We start from the raw sequence: 27,332 nt of genomic DNA on the forward strand, positions 1-27,332 counted from the left end.
TAACCTTGCAACGCACAATGCACCATATAATGGGTTTCCTTCGCTGGAATTAGGACTTCGAGCTGTGAGAATCGGTTTAGCATGTATACATGCTAAACCGATTCTCGCATCTCGCAGCTCGAAGTTCTAATTTAAGCGAAGGAAACCCATTACTTATCCTTGGTTTTTTCGATACGTTGGTGCGAGTTCAGTTTAATGACTAAGTTCTAGCTTGAATAACATTTCACTTTTTTTTTGCACGAATGTACTTTCCAAAGTAATAAAGGTGAACAAGTTATTCTAATTTTCCTTGACGTGGAGCTGTGTTAGAGCACTAGAGTCAATATGCTGTGAAACTTATAGGCTACTTGAACTTTGTAGGTTATCAGCCGATTCAACTTTCAGGTAGAAACTTTGGTACAAGCACACTACCAGCACAGACTTACAGATGTGCTGTGTTTAGCATGTTGTAGAACTGCCCCTTATAAGTGGTGGTTGTGATGAAAATGGAACAAAACAATAGCGAGGAAGTGTTTCTGCCTTGCCATATTTATGTAAAAACAAGGACAAGTGCTGGTCTTGATTGGAAATCAGATCTGCCACTTTATATTGGGCAACACTACCTTTATTTATCCTCGACTACTCACCCTGAAAATGATTATGGTGCCATAAAAGATGGAAAAACATATCACTATTGCTTTTACTGCAGCAGAAAAACGGAACAACGCTTCGTCCACATTTGAGCTCCAAATCCGATGTGGCACAATTCGAAGATGTAATTGGAAGATTGCTGCTGTCTTTTGCCAATTTTACTTTACAACGGTGAAAAAGTGGATGCTTAGTTTATAACTTGAAGCGGTTCAAGTACCAGCTACCCAATGAAAAAAAAAGTATTTTTTTTTTTCCCATTACTTTTATCTAAGTACTTTTATCTGGGGAGGCGGAAGTACCCGCCGCCGCACAGTAAATTGAACAGCCCTTAGGCATTGACACTCAGACTCTTGCAGGTCGGGGCCCAGCACCCTTACACAGGATCTATCCCAAAATTCAAACACTTGCGCGCTTTGCTCAGACTTTGCCAACTTAGAACACATGCTCTGGCGGTTACGGGGTGATGAAGACGTTACGTCGTCCAGGTAGGAGGCTGCCCTACGCAGTCTAGATTTTAAAGTCCAACTATGGGAAGTCCAACGGGCCTGCAACGTGGCGGAGAGGCTAGGCCTTTCTGTCCCGACGTGGGAGCGGCCCACTACATGCTAGTGCACGTTCCGAAGGACCTCAATTAAGTTTTTCCATTTCCATTTCAAACTTTTGTTTTTATCTTCTAAATATTATGCAGTGCTAAGAGTGACAGCTTAGCATTTTGCTGCACATTGTGGGCAGCGGAAGCAACTTCCTAGCATGTTCGGTGCACACAGCAGCACCTTGGCTGTCACACTACACGGTTCAAAAGAGGAAAAAAAAAACAAAAACAAAACAAGTTCACAAGCATGATGCAGTGTACTTGATTTGAATTTCATTACTTGGCTGCATATGCAGAGCTTTTCTTCTAAACAGTACACCCAAGTAGACCTAGTGCTTGCATTTATTAATTTATACACCCAGCAATCCAAATCATACTTTGCAGGTTACCAAAAATATTGAATAATGAGGGAAAGGCAGAGTATATGTTGCTGCAAAACACACAATCTTGGGCACAAAACTGGGGTAGAAAAAAAAATTAAGGCAAAGGAAGCCAGAGAGGGGGTGGAGGTATGCACGAGAGACACTAGTCTTCCATGGCATGGGCACTGAAAAATGACACGGAAGAAACGGCAGAATATAATTCCCGTGACGGCAGGAGACGGCCCGGGGAGGTTCCGAGAAAAAAAACTTAAGGCACTTGGACTGACAAAAAATGCGCCGAGAGAGAGAGTAAGGTCTCTTGTATGCCCAGTGCGGTCCTTCGCAAAAATATATCCTCCAATAATAACATGCCCACCAAGCTCTCTCCCTCAAATCCCTCTGCAGACAACAGAAGTAGTTAAGCGCCCAAAAATCTCGGCCTCCCTTGCCTGTACCCGCCTGCACTGTGCTTGTGCAGCTATGCTCAACTCTCCCTCCATTAGCGAGCTTGCTGCCCTTATCAGCACTGAATCCCCCCTCCCTCTTTCAATGTCAAAAAAGGCATAATTAAAATTAAAGGGTGGGGGAAGGAAAGAGTAAAGCCACTATTTACAAACAATCTGAACATTTCGTTCGTCAGTTACCATCCTCCTGTCTAGGCTTCAATGGAGGCCGGTCCAAACGAACAAATACATTTTGCCTTTAGGGCCATTTGCCAAAACACTTGCTTTTTATGTCACACACAAAGAAAAAAAAAAGAATTAGATAAAGGCCCTAATGGCTGTCTTCTGCCTTTCCCAAACTCTGTCCTGACTAGGCCCTTTCAAACTTCAAAAACACCATCTCCCATATTAAGAAAAAAAGGAGAAAGCAAGACCATCCAAACATTGAAATCAAATGAGCACAATAAACACACTTGAGACATGGGAGAGGGAAGAAAAATAAAATCCGTTGATGAAATTTTGCAGCAACATCTGTTGCTGCACTCGGCACACCAAAATGATAACATTATTCTTATAGAAATTTGCAGTGCACTTGCTTTACTTGATTTTGTGGACGTCCTCACAAATTTAAGGCTAGAGAAAAACATTCATACCTGCCAGGAAAAGAAAAACGGCAATAGGGAGGAATAGATAGGAAAAAGCCCAGCCCATCCACTGTCACATGATCAAAAGGCTGGCCGACAGTGCATGTGCAAGCTTCCCAATACACACTGCTGACAAACACATTCCAATCGTTCTGAGAATTGCACTGCACACTTTCTCCCAACACTAGTCCTTACTCAGACCCTGGTCTCGATACACGCTGAATTCTGTATGTGCAAACTTGTCACGGTAAGCTATAGCAAAATCAAAAACCTACATAGCAGGCTTTTTTTTTTCTTTTTCTTTAGCTGGTGATTTTTTTGCTTTTTATTTGCATAGCAGGCTTTAGTGCTTTAGTGACCTGCTATGTTGGGCGACATGGTGCAAGCTAAACATGCATGCGTCGAGAAACCAGGGGTACCAATGCGAGAGACAATATGCACTGCGACACCAGCCGTGGCTACATTGTGTTATAGAGAACTTGGGGAGCTGACAGTTTTATACAAAAAGACCAAAAATAATGGGGGCGGTACCTTGCACCAAGGTTGCCAGTAAACACACCTTTGACAACAGAAATCTCCCAGGGACAAGCTCACATAGAGACGGAAGACCGCCAGGAAAACAAACAGGAAGCATGTGAGATGCACTCAATGGGCAGTCTGCCTCAAAGGTGCGGCACAGCCCACTTAGCTGTGTCAGCGTGCACCCCCAGTTTGGAACATCTAGGTGCATCTGGATGTTGTTCGTAACAATTGGCTTTCAGAGATTATACAAACACAGACAATAACATAAAAAAAAAAGCTATCCACTCCTTTGTTTTGAATGGTAGTAACACTCCTACAAGAACAGTGCTGGAAACACCAATGGCCTGCTTGCCATCATTTTGGGTCTCTTCTGTGATCACAAAAAGAAAAATAAAGAAAAAAAAATGCCCTGAGAGGGCAGGGCAGGCCTTTCGTAAAGTGCCAGTGCTGTGTCATCACTGCAGCCCTGCCCTGGGCAGCCCCTTTGAGAAATCAGCCGTGGCCTCAGACAGCACAGTCCTTTGCTGATTGGCCACTGCCGGGCACGCGTCAAGTCTTGTAGCACGTATGTTGTTGTCGTAGTGGTTGCGGCAGAGCCCGTGTCAGGTGGGTGGAAGGTGTTGTGGTCTATCACCTGCCACCCTTGCATATTGGCCAGCAGCAAGCAAGGCCATTTGTGCCTTACTCTTGGGAAAACCTGGTGTTGCTGCTACCCATGGCTTCCAAGCACACCATCAGCAACATTTTGCAACAGGAACAAAAGTGTTCCTCCCCTGCGGAAACAGAAGGTCTCGCAGCGAGGAGCAATGTTCTGGCATCCGGGCCAACCAGGAGGTTATAGGCAGGAGGTGGCCGGGTGTGTGCACGCGATGTGAATGGAGAGACAAAGAGTCGATAAACCAACAAATACTGTCGTCACTAGCACAAGCACATGACCCCTGTGGGGTCACCACCTCCTGCTGGGGCCGTTTTGGCAAAAGATGTCCTCGGCACCTCTGATGGCTGGGACAAGCATTGTTGTGGCTGTGTTGGCCACATCAAGTGTTGCACAGGGTAGGCCCTTAGTGGGCATCTTCACTGGGTGGGCTGCGGTGCCTGTGGGAGCCAGCGGCTGCAGATCGGCGGTCTCGCGAGTGTGCACGTGGCTCCATCCTTCGGCCAGGACCCCTCTGTGGTTGACCCACAGCTGCCTGCTCTGGCCGTTGACCATGACCTGCAGAGAATAGCCAGGCCTGTTGGTTAGCCCAATTTCTTTGTTTGATTAGCCAATTTATTAGCAAATCTTAGAGGCGCAGCTGTCCTTCAACAAGCTAACATTCACCAAGAACCTGCACGTGGCACTGCACAAATAGATGCCCTTTTTGATCACAAATGGGAATATAACTATGCATGATAGGGCACTGCAGCATCATCACACAAGTGCTGACAGGACGGTTCACCGACAAGAGTGACTCGCTTCACCTCTGCAAGGAGACTTCATCACGTGACAATGTGACATTCTTGTCATGCACAACAAACCCTCCCCTTGCCATTTTGCGTAACACATAAAAATTAATGAGCAGCATGTAACCTCGGTGCTCACGCAAGATAAGAATTGCAAGAAGTGGTCTAACGCTAATGCTTTCCCCTGCACGAATACCGTTCATACTTTGCAACAGACTACAGTAGAACCCCGCCGATACATTTTTCACGGGACTGAAAAAAAAAAAAAAAAAAAAAAAAAAAAAACCACAGGGAAACGCAAGAGTCGAGAAATAGGAAAATTTGAGAAATGAGAGTAGTGTTGAACTGCACACGATATTATTTTACTTCTTACGTGTGAAAAAAAAAAAAAAAAAGTAGTTTCACCCGAAACCCGAAGCATTATGATAGCAAATTAGTAGACAGCTATACAATGTAAAGATAGAAGTTTTATCGTCCGTATAAACTTGTAAACATTCGCTTATTGGCTATCTTAACATGCATGGTGTGAGCGCCCACAGGCAAACATGAACACATCACACTCAATGCGTGCGGACACGCACTGTGAAACGCTGGCATGAAGAAGCGCCGCTGCAGTAGCGAGCGAAGTGACCTTCGTGCTGTTGTCTATCGCTTCAACGCAAACTGAGCGCCGAGAACACATAGCACGCACAAAGCTACGAGCTGCCGACGCACCTACACCACCTAGGCTCTTCCCCCAACATAGATCGCTTTCAAGATACGGCCCGCACGACTGCGTGCCGCCTCGCAGTACACAGTTGATGCGAGAGTTGGATGGCTAGCCAGAGTACAACGCTGCCCGCTTTCCCTCCCTCCCCCCTTCGCCGGTACCTCGAGCGCAATGGAAGAAGGCGCGCTCCCTACCTGCTTTTCTTTCTTGCGCGCCAAAGATTTAGAAGTGGTCGTCGGCTCCCCTCGCATGCTTTCAATCGCACATACAGCATACGGTGCGCAGCGACGGCGTTTTCGCCCTTGTACTTTATACCGAACATCTATGAGCCAAAACAAATGTTAGGGCCACAACGCGTCATAGACACCAACTTTAGATAGCAAATACGGATCTCAAGGGCCATACTTTTGCTCGCGGAAACCGCAAATACGTCATAGGTGTGGCCCCCGGCACTTTGGGCGGCTAATGCCATCGTCAAGCCACCAAGCCAAGCGACATGTAAAGTCAAAATGGCCACTCGGGCGGGCATGGGGTGCCAGTTCGCAACAGTGGGGTTACCAATACATTGGGTTCTATGGGAGCTGTGCCAGAACTGGCCGAAAATGACGTGACAGCGGGGTTCTACTGTATAGTGATGACCCTTCAGTATAGACATAACACTACTATGTTGACTGGTAACAGGAGCCGATCCAGAACCTTTGTAATAGGGAACTTTTCCGTTTGGTTACATGTTACATTGTTCCGACGTTAGAGTATGCCAGTGTCATATGTGATTCGTTTCAATCAGGATTAATAAACCGCACTGAGACGATACAGAGAAAATCCGCGAGGTTCATTCTTTCCCGGTATTATTGTACTGACTGTTTCTGAAATGCTTCAGTTGCTTGATCGAGATTTCGAGATTTATCGAGATTTAACAGAATTTATGCAAGTCCATCTGTATTCATAAATAAAGAATGCATGTTTACATACGTAAAATATTTTTTGTTGTGACATTATGCCCACTAAAAGAACTGCAGTTAATTTTTCCACGAATTAACCCTTTTATGGCCTCCGAGATTGGGTGGTGCCCGTGACATTTAGAAAATTTCAGAAGCTGTAGTCTGGAATTTGTAATTTCCACTGACCACCAGACCAGATGCACGACTGCTTCAACAGTACTTGCTATTCATTCATAACCAATTTATCCAAAGTGAAATTTTGTTGCAGTAGGCTTGAACTGGTTTTAACAGTGGATGTGGCCAGCAAATGAAAGGCAGCTGCAAGGTGCCCACCCGAGTTTCGGAGGCCCGGCTTTGTGCCCTCCTTGGGCTGCTCAGGTGTGGCTTGCGTGGCTGCTCGGCTTTTGGCCATGGCTGCCACCTCCGAATAGGTCAGCTTGCGACCTCCTTCTTCAGCAGCTGCTGCTGCTGTCTTCTGTGGTACCTGCCCAGAGAATGCATTTGAGTCAACATCATACCAGGCACAACATTAATTTGTCTACTGAGGCAAGCGATTAAATAATTAACTGATGTTGCCTTGAAGAATTCTCAAAGTCACGTGTCACTATGAGCAACATCGCAGCCCTGCCATGTGCCTAGGTGCACTTGCACGTTAGACATCGACTCTACGGCTGGGAGCACGGAGCCCGCGAAGAGAAGGGAAACGGTGTTTGGTTTGAAATTGAAGCTCTTCCCGCAGCATGTAGGGATGTCATACTTAGCAGACATGGTTGTTGGCGCGCATTTTATGCATTACGCTTATCAGATCAAAATTGTCAGACCTGGTGAGGGGTCCTTTAACGTATAAGACCACTGTTTCTTTAACGTATAAGACCACTGTTTAAAATCTCGACCAATAAGTCGTAGCAAAGGACCAATCGGTGTCGGTATGACACATACCGCGTTAGACACAGGCTGTGCCGCTGCTGCCACTGCTGGTGCCGTTACTGCTGGCGTGGGTGGTGTCGTAGCTGAAGCCGCTGGAGTTGAGTTCACAGCAAGAGTGGCAGCAGTAGCAACAACTGCCTCTTCAGCGGGTGCTGGGCTTTGAACCCTTGCGGGGGCCTCCCCTTCCTGAGAAGCACCTTCACGCCTGCAATTTAAAAGGGCACTGTGAGTTGCATCTCAAGCACCAGGTGCCCCCTGGGGTTTGAGCAAAAGGAATGTCACTGAGTGGCAGTGGGAAATGAAATAACCAGTATGGAACTCTTTCCTTGACATACCAAAAAGCAGCTGCAAAAAGGGGGACTGCTGGATAGTTGCTGGTGGACTAACATGTTAGCCGTTTGTGAACTATTCAGTGCACAGAGATGAAACTTAAGACAGGTTGCAGTTGCACTGGGGGATTTCCATAACACTGCTTCGAGCAAGGAATTTAAGTACTAGAACTGTTGCCATAAGCAAACAACTCAACATTGCTGCTTGGAACCTCGTTAGCATCAACCGTTGAAAGTGTCCCAAGATCGGAAGTGTTAACTGTAAGTGGCAGAGTGTTAAATGCCTCCCGATCCAATACCTATGGCTCAGTGCGGCATGCAGAGCCGATGAGAAACATGCAAGAGGGCTGCGAAAAAGTCACACAGGAGCCAGAAATCTCTTCACTGGGGAACGGGGAGAACAGAACAAGGAGCAATTAACTATTTCCGCACCATGCCCATTGGGTATTGTTAGCCAGCTATCGATGGTTTGAAACGCCGCTTTCAAAATCTTCCGCGCTGCCCACAGACACACTGTGCTATCGGACGTGAAGGAGGAGAACTATATTCTAGTTTTCTAAGCAGTTCGCTTTTTCCCCACGAGGCGGCGATTTTTGAACGCGCTCCAAAGTAGACAGCAATAACGGCCGCCCGCTATCTACGGTTTGAAATGCCGCTTTCGATACCTTCCGCTCCGCTCAGAAACACTGCGCCATCGGACGTGAAGGAGACCTATATATTTGTTTCCCAAGCAGTTCGCATTTTCCTCACACGGCGGTAGTTTTTAAATGTGCTCCGAAGTTTCGCAATTGTTGCGGCAGAACGCAAAAATGCCCAGTTCCGCAAGCGGCGCACGCACTCCGGGAGATAGCAGATCTTGCGATTCCGCTGCCTCTGCGGCTGATCTTATCGATGCATCGAGTAGCAGTGAGTCGGAGGACGCAGACTTTTCGTCGCACTTTGAGACCGAAAGCGATGATGCAAACCAGCCCGGAACATCGGCGGCCGCAGCCTGGCACGCCCGACTGTAGTGCTTGCAGTTAAATTTTTGTAGCAGAATACCTGTTCAATTGAAAATAGAGATAGTGCCTATCAGATGGCAGTACATTTTGTATACTTTGTAATTTTCGTTACATTTTTTTTCTTAGTAGATACAAGTATGTCTTTACAAACTTTTTTCAATTATATGCCACAATCATGATTTTTGCAAGTTATATCTTTTTTTATGACATACACCTTATTGTTAAAACCTTTATGCATAAAAAGTGCATTTACATAAAATATTGAGTGCAGTAGTTCCACCAGAAAAACTGGCATAACCTACAAAGAACACCTATTTTCCCCATGGTGAAAGAGTTAAATGTACCCTTCCCTCTGTCTCAAACCTTGCTTGCCTGGAATTGCCTTGCCTCGAGTTGTGGTTCTGCAAGCTATTCAGCTGAACCTCAGCATTATGAAGTCACACTTACAGTTATTGTGTCTGGGTTTTGATGTTTCTGCATTAAAAATTACTTCATGGCCTCCTCTAACGTTCTTGGTGGATGGCAGCTTGTCAGTGAACACAGTACCACAGGGAAACCAGTCAATACAGGAGCAAGAAGTACTGGCACATGCACGACAGATCTTTAAAGCAAAAGTTCTGCACGGATCATACCTACCAGTAGCGGACAGCAACATGTCTCCACATGTGCATGCACATTATCACCAGGGACCCCCAATTGCTAGGCTGCCACTTTGTTTACAACAGTGGTAAATCTCGAGGCCACAATCATCAAAACATAGTTCACAATAATGAGACCAAGACAATCTGCATTCCTTTCGTTTTTGCTTAAGCACTAGTAAGTTCACTTTCAGTGGGCGTTTTCCTGTACAGGATGGTCACTGGTGTGTTTGGGACCATATCCATGAGACCATGAACATGAATAGCAGGTGCACCTTTATGTAACAAGATGACAGATGGCGCAGCAGAATGTTCTGCCCTCTGCTTGACGCTTTTCACAACATTAGCACATAAAAGGATGTATGCATTTGTTGAACGCACTGCCCGGTGATGTTTTCTTTTAGTTGCCACAAAGGGTCCATGTACAGGCACATGTGATGCTTGTGGACTTCGTTAGATTTAGACTGCAGAACAATTTTACTTTGTTAAATTGCATGAAATAAGGCATGTTAAATGAAACTAGATTCTTGATATATCTAAGTCTGCAAACTCCTTTTTCACAAGTCTTGTCAATTCTTTGCCCCAACCAATATGAGCCTTGCAAGCCATGCAGTCAGGATGGAATACTGACATTGCTGGTGTGTTGAATATTTGCAATGTCATTATAAGCCGGTCAGTCTCTTCCAACAGTTTTTTTTTCACGCCTTTTGGAACATGCATTTGCAAGCACTTGCAGGTGCTACACATGTGCACACACACACACACACACACACACACACACGCACGCACACACGCACAGAAAGAATGTGTGTCATTGTTTAACCCACTTATCAAGCAGCTATTGGTACGTAATTTTTTGCCGATCGACATGGTCTCCTGTATAGGTAGCAAGCACTCACGTGGCAGTGTTTGGAGACACAGGAGAAGCAGGTGGAGTCAGCATAGTCGCTGGGAAGTCGCTGCCATTGGTCAGGGTGGCACTGTCCTTGGTGACAAGGGTTGACACAGAGTTGGCAGTGCCGGCGGCCACTGCAGGACTCAGGGCAGACTCTGCCGTTTGTGTTTTACAGTCACGTGTTGGAGGTTTGGTTGAGGATGCTGCATTTGTGGCCAATGAGGGAACAGGTGTGGCAGCCGGTAAGCAGGGACTGATGGCGCTGTTACTTAGTGTGCGGCTAGGCGCAGCACCACGAACTATGTCTGAGAGCCTGCTGTTGGCTGTAGCTGCAGCGGGCGTCGTTAGAGCCGAGGAGCTGTCATCTGACACGGCTCCCTGGCCCAACGATTCCTCCTCCTGAAATTAAGTTGTTCCAAATAAGTGTCTTTTTGCATCAGACATAAATTTGTGGCAAGAACTAGATCAAAGAACAGTGTGCCCACCCCCAACACAATGTTATTTGAAAGCTTAAAACATTTCACCCGACTGTAGCACTTCATTACAGCTGAACCTCGCAATAACGAAATCGGTAGGGAACATGAAAAAAATTTGCTTTCACAAGAATTTTGTTGTTGCAAAATTAGAACGCAGATAGGGAATGCGTTGCAGCATGAAACTACTGACAAACTTAAAGAACATACATCAGCTATGAAGTCTGAAATTGATGATGAAAATGTATGAATCCAGAAGCTTTTTTAGTTAAATGCCCTTCCACCAGTTAGCCATTGAGTGTGCCCAAAGAGTGATAATCTGAAGATAACCAGTCAGAAGCACGGTCCCCAGCACACAAATTTTGCACTGCCAATGAGTGGTTGCACATGATTCAGCAGGGATGCTAAAGTTTTTCTGCACAATCGTAGGCATTATGTTACATAAAAAATTATGTCTTTGTTGCAACACAATACAAAGACATAACAAGAGACATCTTAACATACCAGGAAGCCAGGCAAAGGCGGAAAGGCAGCTTCCTCCAGATCAAACTTAGGGGCTTCAGCTTCTTCCCTTGATTTGCTGGTGTCTGCATTACTACCGTCCTGTGCAGTAAGAACACGTAATTATTTCGGCACATAACTACTCACATCTTAAAATATGCAGACTGATGCATGCACACATGAAGACCAAAACCAACAAAAAGCAAGTGCTCACTGTTTTGTTGGAACCATTTTCTTCCTTTTTCCTCCGTCGCATCCGGCTGCTGCAAAGGAAAAGGAAGGAGACTTAATAAGGTACAGATGCTTAAGGGGGGACGTGGCTTTGAAAATCAACTTCCTGATTTCTTCATGGATTTTGATGAAAATTGGCACAAATGTTTAGAATGTCTCCCTGATACTTCCATAAAAGTTTCAGAGTGATACCTTGAGAACATTTTATTGAGCAGAATTTTTCTCTCTTGAACTTTCTGGAGGGCCTGGAGAGCTTAAAAAACACGATGGAAGGCTCGTTGAGTATTGACTGCATAGCTCAATGCGTGCTGAAGGTCGTGACAGTCTTACTTTTTTTTTTTCGCAACACAAATTTTTGTAGATAGTCATTTTTCAAGTTACCTTCGCAGCAAGCACACTTTCGGGGTGAACGAATAGCCACGCCATAAATTTATAAAATGTCAAGATAAAAATGCGAGACTGTCTCGACCTGCACTGTAGTCCAAGGAACGTGCCAAAAAAAACAGAATCAAAATAGGCTAAACGGTAACGAAGAAATCAGCTCCAGAAACTGAGCAGAAAGGCGAAAAAACAGTTTTGAGAAAACGGCTCTCAAAGTTGCACCTTCTCTTCAGTTCTCTAAAACGCACCAAAGTTGTAATCTTTGATGTGTTTTGTGACGTGAGGCTTCTTGGACGTGGCCTCTGGTCTGCTGAGCCTTCGTTCTGCCTTTTTCATGTTTGTATGGCATTCTTTACTGCTGCTCTACAAAGAGCATGGTGCCTGGGTTTCAAACCAAGTGAGGTGCAGAACTATGTGCGCATAAATATACAGTAGTTCTAGCGTTGTATCTGCAGACTGCCTCATTGATAGCAGCCTATAGTGCAGTCAGTGAGGGATTGTTTTCTTTTGGTAGAATCGACCATGTTACTGAATGAAGGCTCTCAGCAGCCTTCTGAATCATCTTCCATTGACAATGGCTATGGAGGTTAGGAGAGCCACTGATAGATAGGCAGCAATGCAGCTGCTAGGTGCTTTCCAGCCTGTACTTTTTGTATCATGCCTCACTTCTACAGCCAGGTGTCTGTGCCAGCCCAAGTGGTCTAGCGAACAGAGCTCATGATGAGGTTCTCTTTATGAAGGGGTGGTATGATAGGTATTATTACTCGATATCGTGGCATTACGATAACAGAGTCGGCGTGCGATGTGCTAAGTCGCGGGTCGATCCGAGGTGCCGATGTGCGAAATGCCTGGTCGCGGGTCCACAGAATAGACGCTCGACGAGCTTAGTCGCGCAGTCCGAGGTGCCGATGCGCGAAATGCCTGGTCGCGGGTCCAAACGCTCGGTAAGCTCAATCGCGCAGTCCGAGGTGCCGACGCGCGAAATGCCTAGCCGCGGGCTCGAGGAGTCGATCCTCGATTAGCTTAGTCGCACAGTCCGAGGTGCCGACGCGCGAAATGCCTAGCCGCGGCCTCGAGGAGTCGACGCTCGCGCGAAGTGCGTAGCCGCGGGTCCGAGGAGTCGACACTTGTTGAGCGATGTGCCGACGCGCGAAATGCGTAGCCGCGGGCTCGAGAAGTCGACGCTCGATTTGCTTAGTCGCGCAGTCGGAGGCGCCAACGCACGAAATGCTTAGGCAAGGATCCGAGAAGTCCGCGCGCGATGTGCTTCATCGCCGAGTCGGAGACGCCTACGCGCGAGAGGCTTAGCCGCGTGTCCGAGCATTCCGTGCCCGAAGCTCGGTCGCGAAGTCCGCGTCACCGATGCTCGGAATGCTTAGCCGCGGGTCTGAGACGTCCACAAAAAGCGGGATCGGCCACACTACTGCTATATGTCCACGTAGCGCCCGCTTTAACACTCGTCGAAATTACGGAAACTGTCCGGAGCTCGCGAGGACACAGCAACAAGCGGAGCAGACGACGCCATCACGGAGCGAGCACCGAACCAATGGCGAACCGCGCTAGAGTCACGTGGCGGGCGCGGCCAATCGGTGGCTCCGGCACGACCTTCAATCATTTGCCTTTTGTGTGCTTGTTTCTGTATGGAGGAGATAGCTGAAGCGGCAGATTTGAAGATGGAGAAATGCGCTTTCCAACGAGACCAAGATGCCGGCGCTCGGCTGCGCCGTTCCGAAGATATCGTGGCTTGAAAAACGCCGTTTTTTTCGCGATTTCCGCGCAATTTTTCGGCACCTTGGCTGATACAACAATTTTTTTAGAGCACTTCTACTTGGTTTTCAGTGATGATATTTCGGAATCAGATAGAATAAGAGTTACAGAAACTGAAAATGTGATTTTCAAAAAATCGATTTTTTAGCCATTTTTCGCGATGCGAAAGCCGCGTCCCCCCTTAAAGATGTATGAGCAGAAATACAAACATCCTAATTTAATGCCTAATTAAACCATGTGACTCCTTTTTGGAGACTTTCTGTGTCTGCAAATGACCACGGCTTGAAGGCCAGCTCACCCAGATCTGTCAGCCATGAGATGGGTGGTAGTACTGTGGAGTAAACATGCCTGTTGCACAGTCTGCTGGTATTCTGAACAGTGGTGCTGTTTGGCTGAATTTTCATGACAGTGCACATCAATGTTTGCTTTGTACATTCATTTTCCTTCTTTTGTACCAACAGAGGAAAACCAGGCGTTCCGGGCAGACGGCCGGATGGAACACCAACGATGCTTGACCGTGGTTTTTAATGTTGCACCCCTTTACGAGCAGTGAGGACAATGACACCCCCACTGCAGATACCAAGAGTGCATAAAAATGTCAGAAACATACACTTATGTTTACCGTTACAAATGTGCAAACCCCCCAAAAAAGTATGACACTTAAATGCAGCCCATCCACCTCAGGGTGATACCGGGCCTCGCTCGGGACACTGTTTCAAGAATAAAACGTTTCTTTCTTTCTTCTCTCACCCGCACATATTGCGAGGGAGGAAAACCCACAGAAAGCATTTACAACCTAATCTCATTAATTCAAGCTGACGCTGTGGTCCCGTCAAAGCTATGTGTATTGCTATAGGCGAAAACACCCGGTAATTCGAATGCGAAAGCATTTGCGACGGGTTAATTCGAACATACGGCGCACCGACAATGCCCACAGCAGCGCTCCAAATCGCGTGGCGGCGCCTCCGACCTGGCATTGCTCCGACACCGCCATAGAGCAAAAGCTTAGCATAGACCCCTCAACATCACGTGGAGAAAAAGAAAACGGAAAAAAAAAAAAAAAAAAAAAAAATGCGCGGCGGCAATTTTACTCTTAAATAGCAAGGTCGCCGTTTCACCGTTGCGCCGGAACACGCTTGTACGAGCCCACGTCTCGGCCAACTTCCCGACAACGGCAGAAAAAACTTCAGGGAAAGGGCTAAGTAAGTTGGCGCCGCACCGGCGGGCGCGCACGGAGCCAGTCGAAGGTGGGGGGAGCTACGAGGGAGTTGAGAGGGATGGCGAAGGAGCCACTTCCACCGAAGCGGCGGCGTTGCCAAGGCCAAATGCGCTTATCTGCCGCGGTTGCAACTTTGAAACTGGGATGTCATCCGTGCCGTGAACGCTGCCCTCGGTGACGCCGAAGTGTTGCCCTGCGGCGCAATTTCCGATGGCCTCGGCAGCTAAAATAACTTTCCTTTTAAAGGCAGCTGGGTACTACTTTCGCGGTTCCGACATCGTGCGAGATAGACTAGCGAACGTGCCAATTCTTAGTGGGGTCAAAATGGCGCCCGTTGAAAGCAGCAGCAGCCTACCGACGCCACCGCAAAATGAAGCATACTCCGCTACGAGTCTTGATGATAGCAGTGAGCAAAAACGAACCCGAAACGGCAAATTTTACACTGAAAACTTTGGGATCCGCATATAATACGAGGCAGAAATTTTACATGGTAAAATAATAAAAAAAAAAAAAAAACCTTGTATATAATGGCCGTTTAAGCGTTCCCGTCATTACTGCCAATATTCACGCAGCCCGAGTTGGTGCGCTGCCGCCACGCAATGTTGTGAAGGATTGGCGGTTACTACGTTGTTATCAGGAGATCATGGTTCGGCGACGCTTCGTTTATGCGACGCTTCGTTTATGCGTTGCCGATTACTGATTATGGTTCGCGGTGACGGTCTACCTTTCAATCGTGCATTTTTTCCCCTTGCCCGAAGTGGCACTAATAACAATTTTACGGCTTTTCTGTGGCTTATGCACAGTTGTAATGAGAGACCATGCTATATGAGAGATTTTGCGGTAATTTCCTTCCTTCCTATTCCAAAAGTACAAAATAAACAACCACTTGCAGTTCTAATTGCAGGGGGAGAAGTAGCATCAATTGTATTGAGCTCCCCAGAGTTTCAATAATGGACCACCCCGCTTGCAGCAGCTTGTCTCTGTGCCAGAACTTACTCTTGGTACTTTTGTGAAGAGCCACTGCCGCCACCGGAGTCCTTGCCCGTGTCCCCCTTGGGACTTCCCCTGGAGTACAGGGAGTAGAGAGAGTTGCCAGAGTCCCGTTTGCCGCCACCAGTCGTAGGCAGGTACTCCTGAATGTATGCAGGTGGGGGTCCTCCACCACCACCCCGGGAAAGTGGAAAGGCGGGTGGGCCAGCAAGGTAGGTTGACGGGTAACCGGGGCCTAGGAGGCTGCCGCCGTGCCGCTCATAGAAGCCCCGCGAATCGCCATCATAGGAGGCACCACCTGTCCGCAGGTAAGACTTGGACGAACGGCCACCACTGCCCGGCCACAGGACAGGGAAGCCGTGCCGACCCGTGCCACCTGTCCCATTCAGGGGCTTGTAGGTAGCCTGGGGTGCCAGGCCGTTCATCGAGAACACCTGTGTGCCAACCACAATCGCAGACATTAAACAAGGATGGGGTCTTGCATACTACATGCCACACTCTCAGTGAGCTGCCTACAGAGGCACTTTCCCAACACACTCAATTCTGGCACTATACTGACACCTTTTGAAGTGATGCAGAATTTGTCACCAGAAAATTGTACGAAATTACAAATAGCTTCACCACCTGCGTTTTAATTTTAAGGGTCTAAAGTATCAGCCATAAACAGTAGCATGGTAAGTGGAAACAAGAGGCCGCAGAAATATACGCACTGAAAGAGTGCACAGGTGAAGAATTAACAGTTAAAGCCAAGATGGCAAGACAAACTGTCTCTCGTCTTGTTAGCTATGCTTTTGTTGCTACGATTTTCATTTCCAATAAATGGTGCACCTCAATTGTACCTTTTCATGCCCTGCCAGATGGCAACCAAACAATGCCTAACAATGGTGCCCGTCTTTCGTGCATAGGGGGAGCTCATCACACCGCCCGCACAATGAAAGCACAATTGTGGCTTATAAAAAAAGGTTATACAGCAATGACCACGCTTTGAGGCACAGACTTTGCTTGCAACAATTGAGAAGTTAGTTGCAGCAGCACTTTTTGAGGTCCCAAGCCCTGTGAGTCGTGATAAATATATGTGTCACACGTCACCTCCTTTAAGTACCTCATGAAAAAATCCTGCATCACATACCACTCATAGCAATTGAAAACAACACAATTGATGCATAATAACAGGCATTCACAATGGCCTGACTAAACAATGACAGCATGGCAGCAACTTAGTGCCATTTCTTGAACCAATGCACAAGGTAAAGTAGAGAATTACAGCATAGTAACACCCAGCAAGTTTGCTAGAGAACAACCCAAGAAGACACACCCACTAACTGGGCAAGAAAGCAAGAGGAACTAAGAAGGTCAAAACTAGAGGTGCGTGACTATGAAAGCAAATTTTGAAGCTAATATTTTAAAAATATAGTAAAACCTCGTTAATATGTAGTTGGAGGGGAATGTGGATCAGGTACACACTAAGCGATGTACTAATTAACCGACAATGGCAGATGAGCAGCTTAGGCCCCAAGATATGTGTCAATTCTCACTCAAACACACACACGCAGACAAGTTTTATTTGCGTTGCAGGCAGCTAAAAATCCGACTTTTACTTGCCGCCAAAGTGGCCTTGCAGTGACGACTGCATCCTCAAGCTTGGCAAGGTTGCAAGTGAGTTTCTCCATCAGTGTCCACTTCTCTGCGAATGCCCTCATGACTGTCAGCGCACTAATCGCGTCGGATACCGAAGGGCCATCTTCATTCATATCGTCATCCATGACAATGACGTGGAAGTGCTAGAAGCTATGGGAGCAGGAAACAAGTCATGGCTACCATATTTTGAAGTCATTATTGGTGACAACTGCAGTCTGGGGAATGTCCGGGATCCGCAATTTAGTTATTTATGGTCTGCATGTCCGACTTTTCGCTGATTCCATGTTTGTACACGCCAAAAAATGAAGTAAATACCACGCACGAACTGTTTGGCATGCGTTAATTGACTACGGCTTACGCGGTCGCCAATACATTAGGTTCAATGGCGACAAGGCGGCGATTCATCGCAACTATATTTAAACCGGAATTACTTAAATGCATTTTTCCCCACAAACCAGAGGTATGAAAGAAAAAAGCCAGGTTAATTGCACAGCAAACAATGTTCAGGAAAATTATGCTCTGTGGCGAACAAAATTCTCTAGTATACATCACTTTTGCTTGACAGTATTTGCTTGACAGTATATTGCAGTTATTTTAATGTTGTTACGAAGGAAGGATAGCTGCTTGAGAAATTCAGGGGCATTGACACCCTCCTGCATGTCACCGTTCTTGCAGATATCAAAAGAACTGCTCACACTAGTGTCCAGTATTGGCAGGTATGCCTTTGCAAGCAGAGCCAACAGTGGGCATCATGCACCACTCACACGGAACTTCTCTATGCCCAACAATTTTATGCAGATATCTTTCAACCTGTGCTTGTGGCAGTGAAATTTGCAGCCACACGCAAGTGAAGATTACATCTGGTTGATGATCTATCAAAGTCTTTCCACAGCGCTGATGTGGAAGGAGCCCATTGAGAAGCTTTCATTGCTGAGTACATATCTGGGTTTCTTAGAATTGAAATTTTCCTTGCTGCACCTAAAGCTATGTTTTTAATCCAGCTTGCCATTGCAGCATCCTGGTGGCACTCCAACTGCATTAGAACAAGGGTCTCAAACATTGTCAAGCTTGCTACTTGGTCAAACTTGTTGTTTGGAGACAGCAGGTGTTGTCCAGATGCATGAAGCAGCAGCAACTGTGGATACCTAAGCAGTCAGTGTTGGGTAACCATTAGCATATGCTTCACTGCAATACACCATGCATGCTCTGCTGCATAACATGACTGCATTGCAGCGAAGCTAACTTAGGGAATCGTGAACTGGAATTTTCAGGGCCCCATCTTCCGAATCAAATATTCATGTTTCCAATATTCACACACTCCTAATCAAAACTGCTCTCTTTTACTTAGTGCCGTTCACAACGAGACTGTCATTCAGCATGCAAGGCATGCGTAGTGGTGGCACGCAGGAGGGACAAAACCAAGGGATCTCACGCTGCCATGTGCTGAGGGAAGGCTCACCGTTCCCAGGTCAAAACATGTGGGAGTGGCTGGTGTCCAGGTCTGCAGCATAGCGGGAGGGTAGAAGGGCGGGTACAGCTGAGCGGTGCCTGGCCCTGCACTGTTGCTGCCTGCATTGGCTGGACCATAATTCACCTGCAAGCAACAATGAACAAGCCTCCTTTCAGACTTCTCAACGAATAAGGCAAACAGTCAACACAGAGACAGTTAAACCTGCTTATAACGAACCTCCATATAACGAATTCCCGAAGTTTTTCTATTCCCCGCCATTACTCCATTGAAGCACATGTATTTGAGACGTCTACGTAACGAAGTGGCAGCAGGAGACCCCCTCGATATAACGAATTTCCCCCTCCGACACCAGATTTCGCTCCAAATATTGTCATTTTTGCGCGAGCGGCAACCGGAAGCACCTTGTCCGCCACGACGGAATGCGAAGCGAGCGCACGTGTGTGAGGCGGGCCTGCATCCTTCGACCTGGCGGTCTTGCCACCGCGGGCGTGACCTTTCCCCCTCCCTTCATTCAAACCTGATCCTGCCGCTTGCTGCAGATGGCCTAGCCCGCCAAGCCGGCACTCTCTCCTTTTCCAGTTGATGTTGCCAACGTGCTGGTACACGCTGTGATACATCACACTCGATGAGCGCGGACAAGCGCTGTCAAACGCTGGCGGCGTGTGGAAGCGCCGCTGGAGAAGCGAGCTAAGTAACCTTCGTGCTGTTGTCTATTGCTTCAACGCAAACTGAGCACAGAGAACACACACCACGCACGAAGCTACGAGCCGCCGACGTACCTACACTGCTAGACTCTGCCCCAACGCAGATCGCTATCAAGATAGGGCGCGCGCCACCGCGCAGTACGCAGTTGATGCCGCCATACTTTTTCTGGCGGAAACCGAAAATACGCCATAGTTGTCGCCCCCGACACTTTGGGCGGCCAATGCCATTGTCAAGCCACCAAGCCAAGCAACATGAAAAGTCAAAATGGCCGCTCGGGCCAGCGCGGGGTGGCAGTTCGTAACGTATGATGCGGGAACGGTCCCACAGTTGCGACGCGATAGCTGGGTTACCAATGCATTGGGCTCTATGGGAGCTGTGCTGAGACCGAGCGAAAATGAACAGCCGGGAAAACGCAGCCCGCGGGAACGTAACAGCGGGGTTCTACTGTAATACTTTACGACGCTACCACGCCATCCTGACGCTCGCTCTTCGTTTCTAATGCCTCACGCTTGTGCGAAATGACACGCGTCCACGCATCTGGTACCTGGTGTGACATTCCAAGGATGAGTGCTTCGACGAAAACGGAAAACGGGTGCGCGTTACAATTGAGGGCGCGTTAGAATCGAGTAAATACGGTAAGCGTTTCTTTTTCGAATTTTCGTGCCGAACCTGCATATAACGAAATCCTCTTTATAACGAAGTTTTTCGGGAATTTGTCAATTTCACTATATCCAGGTTTAACTGTATAGAGCAGCATATATAAAACAGCATAAGCCCTTTCGCAGGACGCAATGGAGATTTAGTTGACATGGCAATGCAAATGTAAAAAAACATTGAACAATAGGGCACTGTGTGGTGCCTCATGCCTAACATGTCCAAACCAAGGATATCTGTTATGCATGCTGTCATTTACCATATGCATATGCATCTTGTATGGCCTATGGATGTAAGAATTGCCAAATGATTTCACTAAATTGGACCTGCTAGGCCTTTTTAAGGGGAGACACCCATTGTAGACACTTATTCTATATTTATCCATCAATTTGACTGCAACTGCACAGGTTTGTGCAGTTTTTTTCTGCCTATTTTAAATATGTAATTACTTTAACAGCAAGTTATTTTGTTCCTGAGATAAGTTCAACCTCCATTGTTTAAGGAGACAAGAAAAAAGTGTTTAAAAATATTTAAAACAACGGCAAAAATGCTTCAACATGTAACTTTTTAGCACCTGATACGACAGTGATATGGTACTGTATCCTCCTTCTGTTCCAATGTAATGGTCTTTTGCTTCTACTTTCCACTTGTTGCTCATGTTAAGAAACCAGTGAAACAGCAACGGGGTCAAGGGGAACAGCTACCACACACTGCAAACAAAACGGTACACCGACTATGCAGATGGGACAGTATTCTGGAGCAAACTGAATGACTCGCGGCGATGGTTTCACTTTTCTACATTTTGCGTACCTGTCAAAGCACATCGCCAACAGCTTGGCAAAGAGCCAGATACACTGTCGGCCGTCAGGCGGACATCTGTGGCCCTTGAAAGCGAAACGACTTGAGCAGTCACTTTCTTGTGGCCAAAGTTTGCGGGAAACTGTTTCAGTAGGTACTGCACAGCACCACAGTTGCAAGCTTACCTGTAGTGGCCCCTGATAAAATGTGGATGCCTGTGTGGTCTGCTGAGGTGCCACGGGGGTGGTGGCGGCTGCTGGTTGGCTGGTGCTCAGCGGTTGCGTCGAGACCCCCCCTGGGGCAGGCCCACTGGCAGCGGCAGGAGTAGCTGCTGTGGCAGGGGCACTGCCAAGACCCTCCCCACCGGCCATCAGGTGGGGAGGCTGGTGCCGTAAACCATTCTTGTACGGTGGCAGAAATGAGGCTCGCGAGATGGGCTTGGCTTTGATGCGGGCCTGCAAGGAAAACACCATTGTTCTATCACGAAAACAATGCATCTGGGTATTAGTTAATCATGCACCACCAAAGGTAGAAGAGAAAGTTGTTCAAACTTGAAAGTCTTACACAACTTTCTGGAATCCTGTATGCATGTTCAGTTTTAAAGGGAAAATGAGACATCCACCCAATCGTAGCGACTGCTACAAAGGAAACCAATAAGAAAAAGTTTCAAGTGGTCTTGAACCACTCCTTGAGCTAGGCAAAAAAACATTCCTCGGATAGCTTACGCTGCTGTGAACATCAGAGCCAAATTTTGCTGTTTGTCGCGAAGAGCCCTATCGTCATAACGTCAAAGAAGGGACATCGCCACCGGTGCTCCAACGAAACGAAGGATGTCAATGGCAAATGGGAAAGGTAAAAATTGCACTAGAAGTATCTAAGCTTAAACTAGGTCTTCTTGAATAATTTTTGGTTGTGTATTCCTGGGAGGTACCATAGTTGTTCCAAGGTGTTTTTGAGGTTTCAAAAAAATGTGGTTCAGGGCTGCTTTAAAGTAGAAATGATGGTGCAACATGTGCAAAAAAAGCATAATTAATAAAATTCCAGTCAGGTAGGCATGCCCCTAGTAACCACCACCTTCCCCTCATTTATCTATCTATTCCTGTTTGCCAGGGCAGAAGTAGACAACTGAATGTGTTCTCTCTACATACCGATCAAGAATCACTTCAGTAGCTCTGCATCAGAAATTCCTGACATACTTCACAAGTCATAGCTGCAACACTCACTCAGATTGACCGATTGCAGACAGCCTTAATTCAGCATGTAATAATGTCAGAATGATCACAACCTGTATCAGTGACAATTTTGCAGTTAAAAAATAAAATATAAATTGGTCACTTCCTCTAAATTTCAGGCCTATTAAAGCAGTTGACATACCAGCAGATGTCATGGCAGATTAAAGCCAGTCGACATTAAAGCAGATGTCACATACCAGCTGCTATAATTTCAACCTTGACGAGCTTAACAAAACAATCCTGTGGGTCAAATTGAAGGAAGATACAAGAAAAACATCCAAACACACCACGGCTTTTACGTGGTGAAATAGTAATTCATTTTGAGCTGCCGTATTCCCTTTTAACGCACTCAAGAAAGCTTGCTGTGCAATGTGACAACGTGTACGGACAGACTCACCATCAGCCTAATTGGTGGGGTGTGGGGGCTTCTAGCTCTCTCTCGACATATGCTGTGTGCTTACACAATAGCGCCACCAGCGTGGAGACTGTGGCTACTGATTGTGCGTGCCACTGGTTGTCGAGCAATGGCACATGTGCACTGTGAGTGCATTAAGGAAAATTGGTCCCTCCTGTTGCCTCCATTTTCCCCGCCCTTTCACTTGGACAGGATTTTGCCGAACAAGCATGGATGGACACTAGCAGAACTCCCAGCAGAAATTTCCCACTTCTGAAAGCAATGCTGGTGCATCCATGCTGACAAGTCAGGTTGAATAATCAAGCAAAAGCCGCTTTCAAGATAAAACCAATGGGTAATGAATCAGAAATGCATGTGTGCCAGCACAGACCATTTCCATGATCTAATTGGCTTAACAAGTTGATTTACTGGAGTTGGATAAATGGGTGCCTACTGTAGCTTCAGCAGCAAAACAATGAAGGGGAAAAAAAAAAAAAAAGAAACAATCCAAAAATGGGACTTGCCATAATGGGCTTCCCTTGGAAGGAGCGCACTTCTTCGCGCAGGTACCTGTAGGCCTGTTGTGCATCTTCGTCAGACTCAAATGTCACATACCAGCTGCTATTGTGGGCAAACTCGCAGCTCAAGAACTGTGGGCACTTGTCACTGGCCTTGAAGAGTGCCTCGATGTCCTGCACACACACAACGGTAGTGAGTGTAGTACAGGCAGCCCGTAATTTATCAACTCTTCTGCATTATAAATAGGCTATGTGCACTTACTTTTACAGGAGTGCTCTCTGGTATTTCCCTAAGTATCAGGACACAGCGTTTGTGGTTGGGGCGAACCTTTTCACCAGCCTCATCTACCTGCACGTTGGGGGATTCTAGTGGAAGACAACACAAGATGTCAGTGTGGCTGCTTACAGCTTCTGAGCAGTTCTCACAAAGGAGCTCTGCTTGAACAGAAAGTGCAAGTGCAGCAATGCGATGCAAACAATGTTAAATGTGACAGAGTCAAAGGAGTAGAGGCATTAAAAATTCAGAGGTAATGCACCTGCTCAAGGCCTTCACTCAGTCCTTACGGCGCAGCTACACTTCTTTAGGAAGCTCAAGAAAGGAAATGCATTAAAATTATTGCGTTTGGGTGATGTGTGCCTGTTGCACGGTCTAATGTGCCTTCTGGTGTTCTGTGCTGAGGTATGGCTCATAAGGAATAAATTCAATCAAAGCACACAATGGTGTTCAGTTACCCCCCACAGACATGCTAAATATGTTTACAGTGCAAGGTTAAACATAAAGAGAGGAAGAAACAAGGGTTGATTTCATTTCGCTATAAGCACATTTAGAATGACCCACCAACTAAACTAGGCCAAACTTTTACCTTGCGTAGACACACCTTGCCACACATTTCTTGGAATATATAAGGAGCAGAAATACCATATACACTCGACTAAGGGCCGCTCCCCCCAACTTGGCAGTCCACACATTAAAAAAAAAAAAATCTTGCCAGCAAACCAGTCGCTGCATCTCGCGGGAGCCACCAGATGGCAATAGATGTCCTGTGGCTTTGTCATGCGGTGCTATCTGTGAGCTTCGGGTGCCAGGACTATCTGGGAGATCTTGTCGCTTTTCTCGCCGACGCCATTGATCCTTTGTGCCGCCGTTCATTTGACCACTGCCTATAGCACAAGCGCTTGCGATGTAAAAGAAAAAACGCTTAACCGCGTACGATGCTGCGTTCAAACTTCAAGTTGTCGCATATGTCGAACAGAATAGAAAACATGCAGCCGGTCGGAATTTCCACGTCGACGACAAGTGCGTGCATCGGTGGTGCGACCAAAAGGAAGAGCTGGCCGCAACAAACAAGACTAGGAAAGCATTTCGCTGCAAGCCTAGCAAATTTCCAACACCCGAGAAGGAGCTCGTATAATACGTCACGGACACCAGGAAAGACGGCTACGCGTTGTCAACCAAGATGCTCCGCGTCAAGGCCCTTGCAATCGCACGCCACATGAACATTTCACCTACGGATTTCAAGGCAAGCGAGGGATGGCTTCGGAGATTTATGAAGCGACAATTCAGCGTCCACCACCGGACAACACTCTGCCAAAGACTTCACGCGAGTACGATGACAAAGTGATCAAGTTTCACCGCTTTGTTAACGCGCTGCGAGCGGAGCACGAGTACCACCTAGACCAAATAGGGAATGCGGACCAAACGCCTGTTTGGTTTGATGCTCCCGAGAACATGACGGTCAACCAAACCGGTGCGAAGAGCATCCTTGTGCGCGCGACCGGTGCCGAGCGTCAGCGTTGCACTGTAATGCTATCTGTCACAGCGGACGGAAGGAAGCTCCCCCCGTACGTAGTGTTTAAGCGAAAGACGCTACCCAAGGAGAGCTTCCCGAATGGAATCATCGTCAGAGTGCAAGAAAAGGGCTGGATGTCCGATGAACTAGTGGTGGACTGGGTGAAAACGGTGTGGGCTAACCGGCCGGGAGGCCTGCTGCGACGGAAACCTCACAGAGCGAGTGAATGCTCATCTTGCAGAAGCTCGTACGCATCTGGCGGTCATCCCCGGCGGTTTAACAAGCATGCTGCAACCACTGGATGTGTCTATTAATAGGCCGTTTAAGGAAGAATTCAGACTCTGAATGGATGGCAGCGGGCCACCACGAGAAAATGCCGACCGGACGACTAAGGAGGGCGTCACTTCAGCTGGTCTGCTCTTGGATTTTAAACGCGTGGCGTGCGGTGTCCACGGACATTATTGTAAAGAATTTTAAGGTCACTGGGATTTCCAATGCCATGGACGGCACTGAGCACGATTGGATTCATGAACGTGCGGATGACCCGAGCAGTGGCGACGAGCCGAGCCCGAGCAGCGATACTGATGAAGACATCTAGCGAGGACGTCCGCAGCTAGACGCCAGATATTTCATTGTTAGGTATATATGGCAGGATTAAACTGGTTTTTTCATACGTGGATCGAAAATTGAACAAAAATTTCACACTTCCGTGGAAGAGCCGCACCCCATCAAAATAGCGGAAAAAAAGTGCGGCCCTTACACGAGTGTATACGGTAATGTGTGCTGACAAAATGTAGCAAAACGTGATCCTCCCTCTCCTAGATTTATTTTCATTTTATGTATGTGTGTATATATATATATATATTGTGGATGTTGCAGTGTCCCAACAGGGGTAAACCAGGTGTTCCGGGCAAAGATGGCCGGATGGAACACCAACGATGCTTAACCGTGGTTTTTATTGTTGCACCCATTTACGAGCAGTGAGCACATTGGCGCACCCACCGCAGATACCAAGGGTGCAAAAACTTCTTAGAAGCACGCGTTTTGTGCAGCGTAGTCCCATGCCAAAAGTCATTTCACTGAAGACATCAATATTGTTTTTTTTTTTCATGGCCCAAAATTAAAATTCCTCAGTGAGTAATGGGAGCATAACACAATTCTTTAACAAGACCAGTTTTATATAGCAGAAGCATTTTGGTACTTGGTGATCACTGAGGTATTAACCAAGTAAACAAGAAAGAAGTCACAGTTAACAGCCCTGTTTCTCAACAAGCCAGCAGTTAAGATAACATCTCAGTGCATAATTATCACTGCCTACTCATTCCTGCCCGACATGCACATTACAACCCGTTACATCCCACTATTATACTACACGTTCCACTAAGAAGGCACTGCCACGATGGAAATAAGTTATGATGATGAATTGGAGTGTAACTCAACCAAGTTTTCCCTACTAATGCGCACTGTTGCAATTCGTACTCTATGAATGATTATGCAGTACAGGAAGGAGCAAGTGTACAGTCATTCACAATTATATCATAGCATTTGCTCAATGGTTAAGAAAAAAAACACTATCACTACACTTGCCTCGTAGGACGTCGACAATGAGACTAAGATCCTTGGTTAGCTTTTTGATCTGATTGAAGTTGGCCACAGTACCAATGGGCACATACTGGTCACTGTCCATTTGAGATAGCAGGTATGTGTCATTGGCAAGATTTTCCCTGTAAAGAAGAAAGAAAGCAAGAGTAAAAACCTCAGAAAAATTTTAGTCAGCTTAGGGAAAACGCATATGCAGCGGGCACATGCGGAACTTCCCTACAACTAGTTGACTTTTTTTTTTCTTTTAATGGCATGTCAATGGTTTTAAGAAAGGTAAATCAGCAATGCAGCCACTACAGTGCAGTGGAAGCTTCCACTGCTCATCCTGGTGCATATACACATGGTTAATGAGGTAGCTATTGCAGCTAGATCCAAAGTGTTAACGTTAGCACATCAACATTAACATCCCACTAAATGCACTTCTGCACTAGCATGTTGAGGATGCACATTACTCAACCCTAGGCAAAATATAGGACAATCCAAACCATCACAAAGAAACCACACAATGATGTCACAAAAGGGTAATGATGCCGATGAATTAACAATCAAGATTCATAAAAACCCTGCTAACACAATAGTTGGGGTGAGAGTGGGGGAGATAACATGCATTACTATTACCATAGTCCCTTTTAATAGCTTTTTCTGGTCACGAAACTCCCGCCTCAGTTTATTATAGAGCCAGCGCCTGCCACGGGCTGCGGCGGTATTTTTTCTTCTCTGGTCATGTTGCGGCCGAAAGCCCAGCTTCTTTTCGATTTTATTTAGATTCTATTTTGTCATAGCAGTCACAGTATTCAAACTTGAACATCCGAGTGTTTTCTAACTGAAATCAAGGCCACGTACAAAAAGTAAACAATCTCAAAGTCAGCTGGCAGCTCCGTGTGTCAGCGGA

The 27,332-nt window shown here is 46.7% G+C and overlaps 1 protein-coding gene across 10 annotated transcripts in view; it reads right to left on the reverse strand.

The window, feature by feature from the left end:
* Nucleotides 1-1,546: 1,546 nt before the first annotated feature.
* Nucleotides 1,547-27,332, reverse strand: part of LOC119442904 (la-related protein 4-like) — a 79,403-nt gene continuing 53,617 nt past the window's right edge. For 9 of the 10 annotated variants that reach the window (XM_049662448.1, XM_037707965.2, XM_049662449.1 and 6 more), the window contains 12 exons: nt 26,426-26,562; nt 23,311-23,414; nt 23,055-23,222; nt 21,090-21,359; nt 18,736-18,870; nt 15,645-16,072; nt 11,265-11,313; nt 11,054-11,152; nt 10,081-10,475; nt 7,226-7,418; nt 6,620-6,770; nt 1,547-4,406 (listed from right to left, as the gene is read on the reverse strand). In XM_049662448.1, coding sequence (XP_049518405.1) covers nt 4,255-4,406; nt 6,620-6,770; nt 7,226-7,418; nt 10,081-10,475; nt 11,054-11,152; nt 11,265-11,313; nt 15,645-16,072; nt 18,736-18,870; nt 21,090-21,359; nt 23,055-23,222; nt 23,311-23,414; nt 26,426-26,562 — 2,281 coding nt within the window. In that variant the 3' untranslated portion in view covers nt 1,547-4,254. Of the gene's footprint in view, nt 4,407-6,619; nt 6,771-7,219; nt 7,419-10,080; nt 10,476-11,053; nt 11,153-11,264; nt 11,314-15,644; nt 16,073-18,735; nt 18,871-21,089; nt 21,360-23,054; nt 23,223-23,310; nt 23,415-26,425; nt 26,563-27,332 lie in introns of all 10 variants that reach the window. The other variant, XM_049662446.1, reaches the window with a different exon arrangement.

Source organism: Dermacentor silvarum, chromosome 2 (assembly GCF_013339745.2).
Source record: "Dermacentor silvarum isolate Dsil-2018 chromosome 2, BIME_Dsil_1.4, whole genome shotgun sequence".
Lineage (NCBI taxonomy): Eukaryota > Metazoa > Arthropoda > Arachnida > Ixodida > Ixodidae > Dermacentor > Dermacentor silvarum.